Genomic DNA, 15,232 nt, shown 5'->3' with positions numbered 1-15,232 from the left:
TTTCTCCGATGAAAATAGGGACGTCTTAAGGAAAAGCAGGACATTCCGGGATCCAATCAGAAACTGGGACAATTCCTGTAAATCTGGGATTTGGAGGGCCTGAAATAGCATAGGAACCAACTCCTAGGGGCAGAGGTCCCTCCCCCCCCCCTTTCCCAGAAAGTATTTCAAATGGTGTGCGTGTGCCGCGTCTTGTGATCGATTATGCGGGGCGGGGCTTACCTCCCCCCCCCCCATATTTTATTCAAGCTGCCACCCTAGGTATATAAGCTAAAGAAACCACGGTCTCCGCTGACCTTCATTCCAAGCAAACGCAGCCCTGCGTCAGCGCCCCTGCAGTCCCTTGCCGCGCTCAGCAAGCCCCTTTGCCAACCTGGAGACGCGGCACCTGCGCTCTCCCCGCCAGTGGGAAGGGCGTCGACTTCTGCACGTGCTCCACGTCCGAGAGCTCCTCCCGGCCCTGAAAACGGGCTCAAGCGGCGAAGGAGGCCCGCGTCCTTTTGCCTCCCGCTGCGGCGGCCGCCCCTTTAAGCGGCGTCCTTGTGCGCGCCGCGCCGCCACGGCAGGCAAGCGAGCGGGGAGGCAGGCAGGAGCGCTGCGGGTGTGGCCGCCGCCACGGGCAGAGCGTGAACAAAGGCGGAGACGGGCGCCGGGCGGAGCTGCTCTCTTCGCGGCCGGGGCGCTTCTCCTGCGCCAAGCGGGTCGGCCGGGAGGGCACCGCCGTCTGGTGTCGGGAGCGGCCGGGGCAGGGCCGCGGGATGCGGGGAGCCAGCTGGGTCGCCTCCGAGCCGGCCTCGGTAAGCTAGCCGGCCCGAGGGAGAGCAGGACAGCGCGGGCCTGTTTGCCCAGCCTGCATAGGTCCCTAAGCCAGCAGTCTCGAGGGGGCCTCTGAGCATAGCCAGAGTGCCTTTTCTCTGCAGCCAAATCGGCGTGGAGACCGGTAGGCCTGGGCCCCCGAACCTCTCCTTTTTGAAGCGTCGCCCCCACCCGCCATCTCTGTTCACCTCCGTATATGGCTGGGGGCTGGCTAGCTCTGCCGTCCGGTGGGCGCTCCCTCTCGGCCTCCGGCCTCTTCTCTCCATCCCCGGGCGCGGGTGGGGGCTGATTTCGACTCCCCCCCCCCCGCTTTCTCTCTCTCCTCTCCTCCCCCACCCCCCAAACATATTCCTCTCCTTCGCCATGACTTGCCTGCAGTCCTCCCAGGACAGCCTGGCGGGGAACGTGTGCGCCATCGAGGGTCTCCCCCCGCTGCCCAAGGGACTCAGCGGGATCCTCAACTCCAGCGGAGGCTCGTGGCGCGAGATCGAGAAAGTTTACAGCAAGAAGACACGCATCCAGGACGACCTGAGCAAGTCCCAGGCCGCCTCGGAGAAGCTGCTGCTCCGGAGCAAACCCGCCAACCTCGACTCGGCCCTGGCGGTGCTGCGCAAGGAGATGGTAAGTCGGGACCCTCAGGCGGACCTGGTACGGGGCAAAAGGAGCAGGCCGATTTGGGATGGCATGAAAGAGGAGGAAGTTGTTATGTTATCTGATGTAGTATTACTTTTGTGTATGTGCCAGCAGGGAGATGCACCTGTGGGGTTTTCGAGCTCACGTGCCAACATAGCTGGGCCAGCCTTGGGTGCTGTGTCCCTTGTCACTGGAGGGGGTAATTTACTATTCTGCCTTGGGCAACAAATTGTCTTGGTCTACTCAAGTTTTGGGTTCCACCAGAATGTGCATTTCTCGGGTCCTTTCAAGCCACCTGCATAGATAGTGGCATTGGGCTACGAAATTCTGCAGGTTTTTTAGTCCTCATTGACTGCAAGGATATGACTGTGTCTGCAGGAATCCAGAAAGACACTGAATAAGGTTTCTAGCTGGTTGCAAGGCAGGGCACAACTTAATTTTGTTCTCCATTTAGAACCTGAATAAATAACACAGGGCAGATGAGTGCGCAGTTACGCATATTCTTTTTCACAAAAGTGACTCAAAGCGATGTACCAAAATAAACACTAAGATCAAGAGTAAAACAAAGCTAAAATGCACTCCACTGAAAAGATGAGTAAAAAAAAAAAACCCACACAGGTCCCAAACATACTTCCAAAAGTAAGGGCCAAAAGCCTGGGTGAAATAAGGATGGTATTGCCTGGTGCCTAAAAATGCATAGTGATGGTGCCTGGCATGCCTCACTAGGGAGAGCATTGCACGAATGAGGAGCCACCACGGAGAAGGCCTGTTTTCATAGATGAGGAATGCAGGGCCTAGGATGGTTCATGTGTGGAGAGGCAGCCCTTGAGGCACTGGGGTCCTGAACTTTTTATAGGTCATACCAGTACTCAGGATTGAGCTGAGAAGCTAATGCCAGTCAATGCAGTTGTACCAAGAAAGCCGTCTGTCCGCAATCTGGTTGCCTAATGCTGCACCAGCTACCATTTCGGTACTCTCTTTGAAGGCATTCCCATGTAGGCATAATGTGATCTAACCTAGAGGTTTACCAGACAACAGAAGTTAGGCTATCCCTGTCCAGATAGAGAGAGAAATATAAGCTGGGCCATCGGCTGAAGCTGACGAAAGACATCAGCTCAAGTGACGCTGGTGGACCCAGAAGTAGCCCCATTCAACACGCCTGCTCCTTTAGAGGTGTGTGACCCCATCAGGCCAAACCTCACCCATCCGGTCTAGGAAACCATCAGCTAACAGCCCCTCTGGATTAAGTTTTAGTTTATGGGCATTCATCCAGTCCGTTACAGAGGTCAGACATCTGTCTAGCTAGCACATCTGCTGCCATGCCTCCACGTCTAAAGGAGAAATGGAGCTGTATTTCATCAGCATATTGCTGACAACGCACTCCAAAACGCTGGCCGTTTCATGTAGATGTTAAGCGGCATGGGGGATAAGATCGAGCCCTGCAGCACTCCCCACTGAAGGCTCTATGGGGCTGATCGAAACTTTCCAAGCCTAAACCCCGATTGAAATGGCTCTAGAAAATTGGTGTCATGCAATAATCTTGCCCAAGAAGGGGGCATTGGGGACCAGCCAATAATTATTTAGGGTGGGAGTCAACTCATTGGAGGCCCTCCCCAAGGACTTCTGTTGCACAGTGGGGCTTCCCCTTTCCCCCACAGCCCCCAGAATTGGCTCAGGGAGGCGGGGGGGGGGGTTGAGAGAACCCCTGCAACACCACAAGGCGGCAGAGGAGAATTGTTTGGTCTGGCAAGCCAAAATGCTTGTCCTAACAGAACAATCATCTTAGCCTGACATGGAGTTCCTTGCTTAGGTTTTCCAAACCCAGGGAGGGTTTCTGAAGGGGGTGGTCTTTGCTGCCACTTCCTTTAGACAAGTGGGGGACCACCCCCTCTCTCAAGGAAAGGCATTGAGCCACCTTCCTTGCTAGGTAGCTCAACCCTAAGGTACATTATTGTAAAGCTGTGTTACCACTTTCTGGACTTGAGGAAGCCAGATTCATCTTTTCTTAGTACTCTGTGGTGTGCGCACAGCCCTAATCCGGTGTGCCACATGCTTTAAATTTCCATTTCCATCCCATTTCCCTTCTAAATACATGTGGGGCTCAGCTACATTGGCAAAGAAAAGGCGCTTTATATCTGTTGCTTAGGCATTCTAACACTGTGACACCAGATGGCGCTGTGGAGTTCCATTTTTTGCCAACCCGATCTCTCATACAAAGTTGCACTGTGGTTTAACTGAAACACTTCTTTGATCCAGCCATTGTTTCTGCTCCCTTTTATTCTCACAACAACCCTGTAGGGTAGGGTAGGTTGAGAGAGAGTGGCTGGCCCAAGGTCACCCAGTCAGCTTGACATGGACAGGCATAGATTTGGGGTGCTCTGCTTCTCATTTTCCTGCATCAGCCTCCTGGAGGTTGCACAAGGCCTCCCTCCAATTCTGCAATTCTATGATTTTAACTTTACTTTCCCCTGTTCCTACTCTCTAACTACGACACCACCCTTACTTTTTTATTGATAACCATTTGGACTTTATTGCAGAGACCTAAGTATTTTCTGTATGCCAATGGTCTGTTTGTCTTTAAAAACCTTTTTGCATGCCACACTGGATTTCTTCCTGGAGAAAAGTATAATCATTCCCCCCCACCCCGAATTATCAGTTTAGCCGGATGGTAAATATGCTAAAATGCTTTTGGATCGACCTGCATACATCGACTGGGCTCTGCATGGTGCTGTTTTACTTAGTACATAAAAGGGTAAAGGGACCCCTCACCATTAGGTCCAGTCGTGGCCGACTCTGGGGTTGCGGCGCTCATCTCGCTTTATTGGCCGAGGGAGCCAGTGTACAGCTTCTAGGTCATGTGGCCAGCATGACTAAGCCGCTTCTGGCGAACCAGAGCAGCGCACGGAAACACCATTTACCTTCCCGCCAGAGCGGTACCTATTTATCTACTTGCACTCTGACGTGCTTTCGAACTGCTAGGTTGGCAGGAGCTGGGACCAAGCAACGGGAGCTCACCCCGTCGCGGGGATTCGAACCGCTGACCTTCTGATCGGCAAGTCCTAGGCTCTGTGGTTTAACCCACAGCGCCTCCCGTGTCCCGCATAGTACATAATCACCTGTAAAATACAACTAGGATCAGAGTATTTTGCCTCCTTGAAACAGTCACCCTGGATTTATTCATCTTTAGAGTGTTCGTTATCTGCCGTCAGATCAGGACAAACTTGCTACTTACAAGACGTCTTTGTTTGCAGTCAGTGCCTAGGAAATTAGAAGTAGTTACGTGCACTCAATCAAATGTCAGGCTGTGAAGATAATTTGATATAAGCCAAAGTCTACATTAATGCAGTACTCAGTGGTGTCCAATGGCATTCCATGTTAATGAATTCTAAATAGGCTAGAGTAAAACATAAGGTTACCGTATTTTTCGCACCATAGGATGCACTTTTTCCCTCCTAAAAAGCAAGGGAAAATGTGTGTGCGTCCTATGGAGCGAATGCAGGGGGGAGGCAGGCGGGAAAAGCCCTCAAGAGCCGCACACAAGCTTCGTGCGCTCTTGCGGGCTTTTCTCCAGGAGGGAGAAGGGACTGACTGGCTGTAGCAGTCCCTTCTCCCTCCTGGGGGAAAAGCCCCCAAGAGCGGCGCCCTCTTTAAAGGCTGTGCGGCTCCTGCAGGCTTTTCTACGAGGTGGGGGAATCCGCCCACCTCCCAGAAAACCCAGGAGAAGCCGCACCGCCCCTTTAAAGAGCGTGCGGCTTCTGCGGGAGGTGGGGGAAGCTGCAGCAGATTCCCTCCTCCCGGGTTCCCTTTGAGGCGGCAATGTGGGAGGGGAGCAGCTTACACTCGTGTAAGCAGCTCCTCTCCCACTTTCCTCCTTCAAAGCAACTACGGAGGAGGAAAGGAAGAGGACCATGGATCCTCCGCTGCTGGAGGCTTCAGCAGATTCCCCCCTCCGTGATTGCTTTGAAGCAGGAAAGTGGGAGGGGGGCAGCTTACACTCGTGTAAGCAGCTCCTCTCCCACTTTCCTCCTTCAAAGCAACTACGGAGGAGGGAAGGAAGGGGACCATGGATCCTCCGCTGCTGGAGGCTTCAGCAGATTCCCCCCTCCGTGATTGCTTTGAAGCAGGAAAGTGGAAGGGGGGCAGCTTACACTCGTGTAAGCAGCTCCTCTCCCACTTTCCTCCTTCAAAGCAACTACGGAGGAGGGAAGGAAGGGGACCATGGATCCTCCGCTGCTGGAGGCTTCAGCGGATTCCCCCCCCAGCTTAAGTGGGGTGGGGGAAGTGTGGCAGGTAGGGGGGTACCTACCTAGACAGTGAAGCCACATGTCTCTCCAATGAAAATTGGGAGTGGGCATTGTGTGAAGTGGCTCTCGATCTCCTGCCACAGAACTGTAGGACTGTATAGAGTTGGGAGGGCCACCCGAGGGTCATCTAGCCCAGCCCCCTCACAATGTAGGAATCACAGCTAAAGAACGCCAGGCAGATGGTCCCCCAACCGCTGCTTAAAAGCCTCCAGTGGTGGAGACCCCAAACACCTTCCGAGGTCATAGAATTGCAGGGTTGGAAGGGAACCCCAGGAGTCATCTAGTCCAGCCCCGGTGGACAGCATGCGCAATCCATCCCGTTGCACAAGACTAAAGATGCTGCGCAAGGCTAAAGAAGAAGCCAAGGCAGCGAGCGGGATGGATCGCGCTTGCTGCCTTGTCTTCTTCTTTAGCTGCACTGGAGAGGTTTAGCTCCTGGCTGGAGAGGTTGTGCGGCTATGGACCCCGCGCGCTGTCTTGGCTTCTTTGCTCTTTGGGGCTGGGGGAGGGAACCCGGGCTTCCCCCGCAGCCCCGAGAAGGTCTGGGAGAAGTGGACAGGCTGCGTGCAGCCTGTCCGTTGCTCTTTGGGGCTGGGGGGGGGGAAATAATATTTTTTCCCTTGATTTCCCCCTCTAAAAACTAGGTGCGTCCTGTGGTCCGGTGCGTCCAATAGAGCGAAAAATACGGTATTTCCTACAGCTGTTGTTAGTGTTTTGCCTTGAGACCCATTTTGTAATGACCGACAGTTTTAAAAGTAAGTGAATCAAAACTGAAAGGATGGTAATTCAAGAGAGAGTATGGTACAGTGGCTAGAGCGGGCGTGAGGACCCTGTGGCCTACAACTCCCATCATTCCTGACCATTGGTCATGCTGGCTGAAGGGGCTCCTGGGCATTGGAAAGCATCAGGTACTCCCATCTCTGCCTAGAGCTTTTTCCATCTATGAAGTCTGGGAAAGTGGGATTTGTGCAGGATAAGGCTATGTCCTCTGCAGTGTTAGAAACTCAGATATATAAGCTAATTGCTAAATGGCACCTAGGTTACGGTTGCCACAACGGAATGTCTAGGCGCCTTTCCCCCCAATGATATATCATTATCATCATCATTTCTATACTGCTTTATATTTTAAAGAAGAAATCTCGAAGTGGTTTACAACACATTAAAACATTAAATAAAACTATTCAGAATAAAACAGATCCAAGCTTCAAGGAAAATATTTCAGATCCTTCTCTTAAGTGACATTTTGCTTTCCCTAGTCGCCAACCTGGCACCCACAAATCTCCACATGGTAACAATTGGACCGTCGCAAAACGCGCCTGGCGCCTGACTAATTTCTAACACTGGTCTGCTTCTGGAGGCAGTATGCCTCTGGCTGCCAGTTGTCAGGAACTGCAAGTGGGGCAGGCTCCTTTTGCCCTCGGGTGCTGCTTGCAGACTTTCCATTGGGGCATCTGGGTGGCCACTGTGATGAAAGGAGGCTGGGCCAGACAGGCTGGTGGTCTGAGACATCAGGGCTCTTTTTATGTTGTACGGTTGGGTGCAACTTCAGCTTTTCCTGTGTGTGAAGAGACTAAACAGTGGCCTTTCCCCCCCATTAGGTGGTTGTGAAAACAAACCCAACAAAGACAGCAAACCACACTTGGAACTGCAGTCCACTTAATAGCACAGGCAACTCCCCACGGATGAGCAATTGTGCATGTGGGCATTGCGCTGAACCCAGAAGTTAATATAAAAATTGCAAAAATGTCCCTAGAAGAGCCTGGAAAGGGCAAAAAAGGAATGGAAACAGTACCTAGCAATCCCACAAGCCTTTGCAAGTGTAATCCCAGGAGCCTTTGAGGCCTGTGGAGAGTTGGAGCTTGAGCAAGGAAGTTTGGAGGGAGTCTGGTTTTTTTTAAAAGGTTTTTCAAGGTTTTCCAGAGGTTGAGAGGTTCTTCGCAGGCTTTTGCAGTGGTGTTTCAAATTTGCACGGCTTCACTTAAGCGCAGCCGCCACGTAAATTGGGTTGGTTGCCTGTAACCGTTAAATGTAACGAATGGGAGTCAAGGAGAAGTGCGACTTGGCATGGCTTCAAAGCATGTGCTATGCATTCCTCCTCCAGCAGGGAGCAGCAGAAACACACAGCAGACTTTTCAAAATGCACCGACTCCCCCTGCAGGGAAACCCATACTAGAAACCCATTTTCAGTTTGCAGCAATTGTCTTCTGGCACCTTTTTTTTTTTAAATTATAGCTTACTCTCTCTTTCTTTGTACGGGAGCCAGCCCGATAAAGAAGTCTAAGCTTCCTGGCCCTTGATGTCAAATCGGCCCTTGTGACTTTGAGAGCATTTTGTTCTCCTCCTCCTCTGTGCTTAAACAAAACAAGAGCATGAGAAGACCCTTGCAGCAGCAGCAGCTGCATCAGGCCAAAGACCCGCAGAGTCAAAAATCCTCTGCAGGGAACCACTGCAGAAAAGACCTTTTCTTGTCTTGCCACCCTGGTCTGGACCGCTCACATTGGGGGCACACAGAGAAGGGCCTCCGAGGATGCTCTCAGGGTCTGGGTAGGGTCCCAAGGTTTGGGGCAGGACTCTTTCCCAGATGTACCTGGAGGTGCCAAATTATGAGCTCTGCCACAGAGCTTTGGTCGCACTGTCTTTCCCCACCATCTCACTTTATTACATACTGTTATGGGAATTCTAAGGTCTTATATATATAAAATAAATGTGCAAGGCAAACACATAAGTATATAAACCACGTGTCTGAAATAGTACAGGAGAGCAATCCTGAAGCCATTTTGACTCTCCCAAATTGACCTCAAATATTTCTCTGCAAGGAGGAAGGAAATGGGAAAAGCTTTCCATTTGTCTTTGGACTGTAGGGGCTCACACCTCCCTGCAAATAGGGCAAACTATCAATATGCATAAGAGATTCAGGGACGGTATTTACCATCTCAAAGGAATGGCCAGGCTATCCAGAAAAGGCAATCAGATAAGGCATTATCAGGTATCCTGGCAGACAGGAGAGAAGCAACACACTCAAATTTCTGCTGGGGATCACCTCTTTTTGTGATGTATGTCTGATGTTTTGGGGGTGGTCTTGAGCTACAGGGTAGACAATTTCAAAAGTCTATATAAGAGCTTGCACACATGTTCTGGGTTCCTCTCCTCCATCCCTGCGTGGAGGAGTGGGGAGACCCTGTTTAATAAAGATCATGCTTACTAGCTGCTTTGCTTCTCAATATTCTCTGGTTGGCCTCTGTTATTTTTCCTACCGATAAAGAACCTACGTAAGGACTCTATACGGGCTCTTAGATACCCCATAAGCGAAAGGGAGCAGTTTTTTCCCTAACAACAGTGTCCCAGAGGCACTTAGTTGGCCACTGAGAGAACAGGACTAGATGGAGCACAGGAGTGCAACCTACACTAAAGTAGGACCCTGGCAGAGACACTTGCCCGACTGGCATGTTCTCTCCCTCCTGGTCATTCGTTCGGGAGCTTCAAAAGCTTTCTTCTGCCCAAACATCACAGCAACTGATGCCAACCGACACCAGCACACTTAGGGATCTGCAGAGTTTGCGCAACTTGCGTAACAGACCTCAGCAACTCAGCATTTGGGCTAATCTACTTTATTTACATATAAACACGCATGGAGCACTGCAACATGGCTCCCTCTCTCTCTAGCATCAGACAGCAAAGAGAAAAAGACAAAGGGCAAAAGTCCCACTTCACGGAACACAGTAACACAAACATCCTGTCTCCGTTACTTCCCACTCTGTGGAGTCAAAACTTATACCGTCATGTGATATACAAAAATCCCATGACTGCAATCATGGAGCAGGAATTCTAACAGTTTTGGCCTGATCCAGCAGAGGTAGGCATAGCCAGCTTGTGGGACCCACCTTGCCAGGGTCAGTGATTCATGGGCACAGCATCTTTCTATGGTGTGGAATAAGTAGCAAGCGTTGAATGGCTGTGACTACGGGGAAGTGTTGCCCATTCTCCAGCTGAGCCTCTCTGCTCTTTCTTTGTTTCAGGTGGGCCTCCGGCAACTGGACATGTCTCTGCTCTGCCAGCTCTGGTCCCTGTACGAGTCCATTCAGGAATACAAGGGCCTCTTCCAGGACATGTCTTCCTCGCTGCACTCGGAAGGCAGCCTGGCTGCTGAAAACGGCTTCTCGGATGAGGACGAGGACTTCGAGGTGGATCAGATGAGCCCCGACGGGCACAAGGAGAACCCGCTGGGCCAGCGGCTCCGCCTGCTCCAGCCCCAGAACTCCCGGGATCAGTGGCTCCAGGACTCCTTCCACATCACCATCTGAAGCCTCTGCCTCTGCTCCGCACCTGCCTTTCCCCCCTTGTGTGTCGGCTGCCGAACCTGACTCCTGCATCTTTCACAAAAGACATTCAGGGGGGCGATGGAGGGGTTCAGTCGCAGGCAGGAGTGAGAGGAGGGCCGAGAGAAGGGCCGTTCGCATCGGGCAGTTTACATCTGGCTCCGTCATAATCAAATGACCCCTGAGGAGAACTACCACGTTATGCTTCACAATTAACCTGTGTGGGGTTTAGCATTCAATCACCGCCAAGATGTCACAGAGCAATCTTTCCAGAGAGAGAAAAAGAGGTTTGTGTGTGTGGCCAGTTCAGGAACAGAGTGCAATTCCTTTTAGTCCTCTGGGCAGTGGCAGACTTCGGGCTTTCAAATTTCAGCGGCGCCCCATGCAACACCAAAATCTGCCTCTTGCCTTCCATTCTAAGTCCTTGTTGCAGCATCCCCTCAGCTTGGCACCCGTTGCGGGTGAACTGGTCGTGGTCCCCTAAATGCGCATAGAACCACAGAATCGTAGAGTTAAGAGGGAACCCTGAGGGTCATCTAGTCTAATCACCTGCAATGCAGGAATCTCAGCTAAAGCATCCATGACCCTCCAACCTCTGCTTAAGAACCTCCAAGGAAGGAGAGTCCACAACCTCCCGAGGGAGACCGTTCCGCTGCCAAACAGCTCTTAACTGTCAAGAAGTCCTTGCTGCCGTTTAGTCAGAATCTCCTTTCTTGTAACTTGAAGCCATTGGTTCGGGTCCTATCCTCCGGAGCAGGAGAAAACAATGGGCTGGAGTGCCTGCCTCCAGCCCAAAGGCCATCCTCTTCTCACTCAGGGGCTTATGGGACAGATGAGCCACTGCATTCATTAGGATGTAAACATCTGGCTTCCCATTGTGGCCAACCAGGTTCCTGCAGAAGGGATGGGAGAGCCCTCCAGCCGCTGTCATCCCTGGCCACTAGCCCTGTGGCCTCTGGGAGCAGCGTTTTGGGGGGGGGGGTCTCCAAGTTTCCCCACCCCAATCTAGAAGAAACCTCCCAGCATTGCTGCCCAGGAGCGCTTGATCTGACCCTGCAGCTGTGCCAGAAGGGAAGTCTCTTGAGGAAGCCCTTCCATTTCAAAGAAAAGCCGCAGCTCTGTTCCATGTACATGGTGCTTGAGGCATAACTGAGGCCATGTCTGTGGCTACCTCACTGTTTGTTTCTGGGGAATGCGTCACACCTCAACTAGGCACTGTATTTTCCAGCTGAAAGAGACTTCTTGGGCTGGGGTAGCAGGATTCCCCTCGGCCACCTCCCTCGCTTAGTCCCCACGGCTGCCACTCCAAACCTGCTCTCTTTCTCTCTTTGGGAGATGAAGACCCACATCCCTTGAATGCAGGAGGTCCCAGGATCAGTCCCTAGCAGCGCATCCCCAGGTAGGCAAGAGCCCCTTCCTGAGACCACGGAGAACAGCTACCAGTCAGTGTAGACAGTACTGAGCTAGAGAGGGACCAAGGGTCTGACTCTGAATATAAGGCAGCTTTCTGTGTCTCTCTAGAGCAGGGTTTCCGAAACCTGGGTCTGCAGCTGTTTTCAGACTACAGCTTCCATCATCCCTAGCTAGCAGGACCAGTGGTCAGGGATGATGGGACTTGTAGTCCAAGAACAGCTGCAGACCCAGGTTTGGGAAACGCTGCTCTAGAGCAGTGTTTCCCAACCTTGTGCCTCCAGCTGTTTTTGGACTACAATTCCCATCATCCCTTGCCACTGGTCTTGCTAGTCAGGGATGATGGGAGTTGTAGTTCAAAAACAGCTGGAGGCACAAGGTTGGGAAACACTGCTCTAGAGGCTGAGCTCTGTCCCAGCCTCCACCCCATCCCCAGTCCTTTGGAAGCATCCCAAAATGGCGTAGCTGGATAGGAACTTGCTGTGCACGAAGAAGCTTACTTGCTAGATTTTTCTAGGCAGAGTTGCGTTTGCTGGATTAATTATTAGTGCCTCGGCCGCGTTACCTAAAAAGCGGCCTCTTTAAAATATTTAATTATATATGATTGTTCTGGGTTTTTTGTTTTAATTTTAAGGCCTTGAAATACAAGGGTTGGGGCAGATCTCTGCTTCTCTCCCATCCCACATTATATAACTGGGTACAAACTTTGGACGGCTAAGTTAATATATTGTTTTGTTTATTTTTAATGGGGCATTTTTGCAACGGAGCCCATTGCAACTGTGGCATGAATCCAGGGAATAAAATGGCCTCGCAGAACCAGGTCTTGTCTGCGTTTCATTCCAAGCTGGGGCGGGAGCGAGGATCCTGGTTTTGAACAACCTCTAAAGAGATCTCATGTCTTTGATGATGGGCCAGGCCTGCTGCTTGTTGTGGAATCCACTGGAGCCACTAAGAATAATATGTGGACACAGGTGGACACACACAGGCCCAGCTCCAGCTTACCACAGCTCCTCCGGGGCATATTCACTTCAGCTTTTCTTTTACCTCATGATCTGGATGGTCTTGCTGCAGTGGGGAGCAGCAGGCCCTAGGCCATACCTATCTCCCCAAGCCACACCCCTCACTTTTAGGCTTTTTTCCTGGTTTGGGGATGAGTCCTCCAACTCGGATTCTGCTTCTTCTTTGCCTTGATGGAGAAGAGAGGGCTGTGTGAGAGTACTAGTCCAGGGTTTCCCAGACTTGGGTCTCCAGCTGTCTTTGGGACTACATTTCCCAACATCCCTGACCACTGGTCTAACAACAACAACAACAAAATTATATATATAATTTATACCCTGCCCATCTGGCTGGGTTCTCCCAGCCACTCTGGGCAGCTCCCAACAAAATACAGTTGTACCTCGGGTTACATACACTTCAGGTTACATACGCTTCAGGTTACAGACTCCACTAACCAAGAAATAGTACCTTGGGTTAAGAACTTTGCTTCAGGATGAGAACAGAAATCATGCAGTGGTGGTGCGGCAGCAACAGGAGGCCCCATTAGCTAAAGTGGTGCTTCAGGTTAAGAACAGTTTCAGGTTAAGAACGGACCTCCGGAACGAATTAAGTACTTAACCCGAGGTACCACTGTATTAATAATACAATAAAGCATCAAACATTAAAAACTTCCCTAAACAGGGCTGCCTTCAGATGTCTACTAAAAGTAAAATAGTTGTTTATTTTCTTGACATCTGATGGGAGGGCGTTCCACAAGGTGGGTGCCACTACCGAGAAGGCCCCTTGCTAGCAAGGGATGATGGGAGTTGTCATCCAAAAACAGCTGGGGACTCAAGTTTGGGAAACCCTGTAGTCTACTGTGCAAAGGTCCACATTTACATCCACTGCTCTGCCCACGTCTGCCTCAGACCCTGGCGCATGGCCCCCGGAAGGGAATGTGGCCCTCAGACTGAGAAAAGGTTCCTCTAGCCCTAGTGTGGAGGCAGAGCCTGACAGGCAGGCTGGCAAAGGTGTCTGTGTCACACTGAGATGGGCATCGCCCCACATCACTTCCTGCAGCAGCAGCACCGATGTTATTAAGAGACAGCTGCTTGCCTGGAAGCCAGACACATCTGCTGGGAGCCTGGCCACAGTAGGAAGCTGGAGGATCCTTGGGGTTTTTCCTCTTGCTGAAGCCGGAAGAGTGACTCATTGTTATTGTTATTTTAAAAGTAGGTATAAAAAATACCAAATGGATGACCACTTAGCTAAAAAAATTGAGAAACACTCAGCAGACTGGCAACTTTTGCTACGATTTCAAACTGTGCATGACTCAGAATATTAAAGGATCCAGGTAGGTATGTTTGAGACTCTAGATGTGATGGTCTTCTTATTCCCCACTTTCTGGCAATGTGTGTTGCTTAGTTTATTTCAAAATGTTGCCCGGCTGCAATGGGGAGGGACTCCTGCTGCCCCCAAATTCCTGTTCCAATGGTACCACTACTGATAGTCCTTTGCCTTGATCCATAGTTTTTTTTTGGGGGGGGGGAGTGGGTGGGATGGTTTATGCCAGGCATAGGCAACCTTGGCCCCCCAGATGTTTTGGGACTACAACTCCCATGATCCCTAGCTAACAGGACCAGTGGTCAGGGATGATGGGAATTGTAGTCCCAAAACATCTGGAGGGCCGAGGTTGCCTATGCCTGGTTTATGCTGAGGGTAAGGATTCGACAGCATCTGACAGGCCACAGGTTCCCCCCTCCCCCAGGTTGTGCAGCTACTCTGCACATGGTCAGAGGCACCATCACTACCTCAAACATCAACCGAAACAGGCTCTGGGTGAAGTCTTACAGATCTGTTGCCCCAGTGTTTGCTCTTTCACACACCCCAGCGTATGTATCCCTTTCACGCTGAGGCAACCATTGTTCCCTTCTTCCTGTTTGTGAGGCTGCTGGAATCTGTCTGGTTTTCAGATTGTCTCAATAATTGGGCTTCCCCAGCTCCTTGTTTCCGCCCATTCTTGGCTCTGGCATCGTGCCAGGGAATGTCTACCAAGTCTATACACAACTCCTCGGCAAAGCTGAGCTGCTTTTGTTTCCTCGTACCACGAGGGTGGCAGAAAAGGAAAGCAAGATTGGGAGTGGGGGCAGATCCAAACCGTGCCTTTAAAATACATGGTCCCCCCTCCCAAGAATCCTGGGAACTGTAGTTTGTTAAGGTTGCTAGGAACTCTAGCTGCACAAACAGTTCCCATAATTATTTGGGGAAAGTCATGTGCTTTAAATGTGAGTTGGTTGTGCTTTTAAGAGTGTGGTGTGAATCTGCCCCGTCTCTTGGAGTTACAAAGAACTCTTCGCTGGGCTGGAACAAATGAACACAGTGTTCTGTGTTGCCTCAAAACCCTGCATGCGCCCAGGCTTTGGAGCATGGGTGACAGATGTCTAAACATTTAGATGCTGGCTCCCAGAAGTCTGAAATATTTTTCCAACACACACACACAGCTTCTGAGTTTCCTATTTACATCTGCCTCACTCTTCCAGGGACTGGTGCACTTCCTTTAAATCAGGGGTTTGGAATATTCCTTTGGGCTGAGTTGTGAAACAGCTGCTGGTGCCACAACTGAGAGGGATCTCAGAAGTGGCTAGACTTGCGGGCCTCTCTGACTTTGTGTATCAGGATGATCAGTTGTTCCAGGCATTTTGCAGTGCAAAAGAAAAAGAAGAAAGACTCACTTCAAAGGTGAAGGAGGAAAGTTTTGAGGAGCTGCCTAGATTTCAG

The 15,232-nt window shown here is 51.1% G+C and overlaps 1 protein-coding gene across 1 annotated transcript; it reads left to right on the top strand.

The window, feature by feature from the left end:
* The first annotated feature begins 323 nt into the window (after positions 1-323).
* Positions 324-12,295, top strand: FAM89B (family with sequence similarity 89 member B). Its single transcript, XM_028710320.2, has 2 exons — positions 324-1,437; positions 9,770-12,295. The coding sequence occupies exons 1-2, from the start codon at positions 1,180-1,182 to the stop codon at positions 10,052-10,054; spliced, it is 543 nt and encodes a 180-aa protein (XP_028566153.1). The 5' UTR covers positions 324-1,179; the 3' UTR covers positions 10,055-12,295.
* Positions 12,296-15,232: the final 2,937 nt, after the last annotated feature.

The sequence above is a fragment of the Podarcis muralis genome, chromosome 16 (genome assembly GCF_964188315.1).
Source record: "Podarcis muralis chromosome 16, rPodMur119.hap1.1, whole genome shotgun sequence".
Taxonomy (NCBI): domain Eukaryota; kingdom Metazoa; phylum Chordata; class Lepidosauria; order Squamata; family Lacertidae; genus Podarcis; species Podarcis muralis.
Note: the sequence above shows the minus strand (reverse complement) of the source record. Positions and strands in the feature narration are given on the sequence as shown.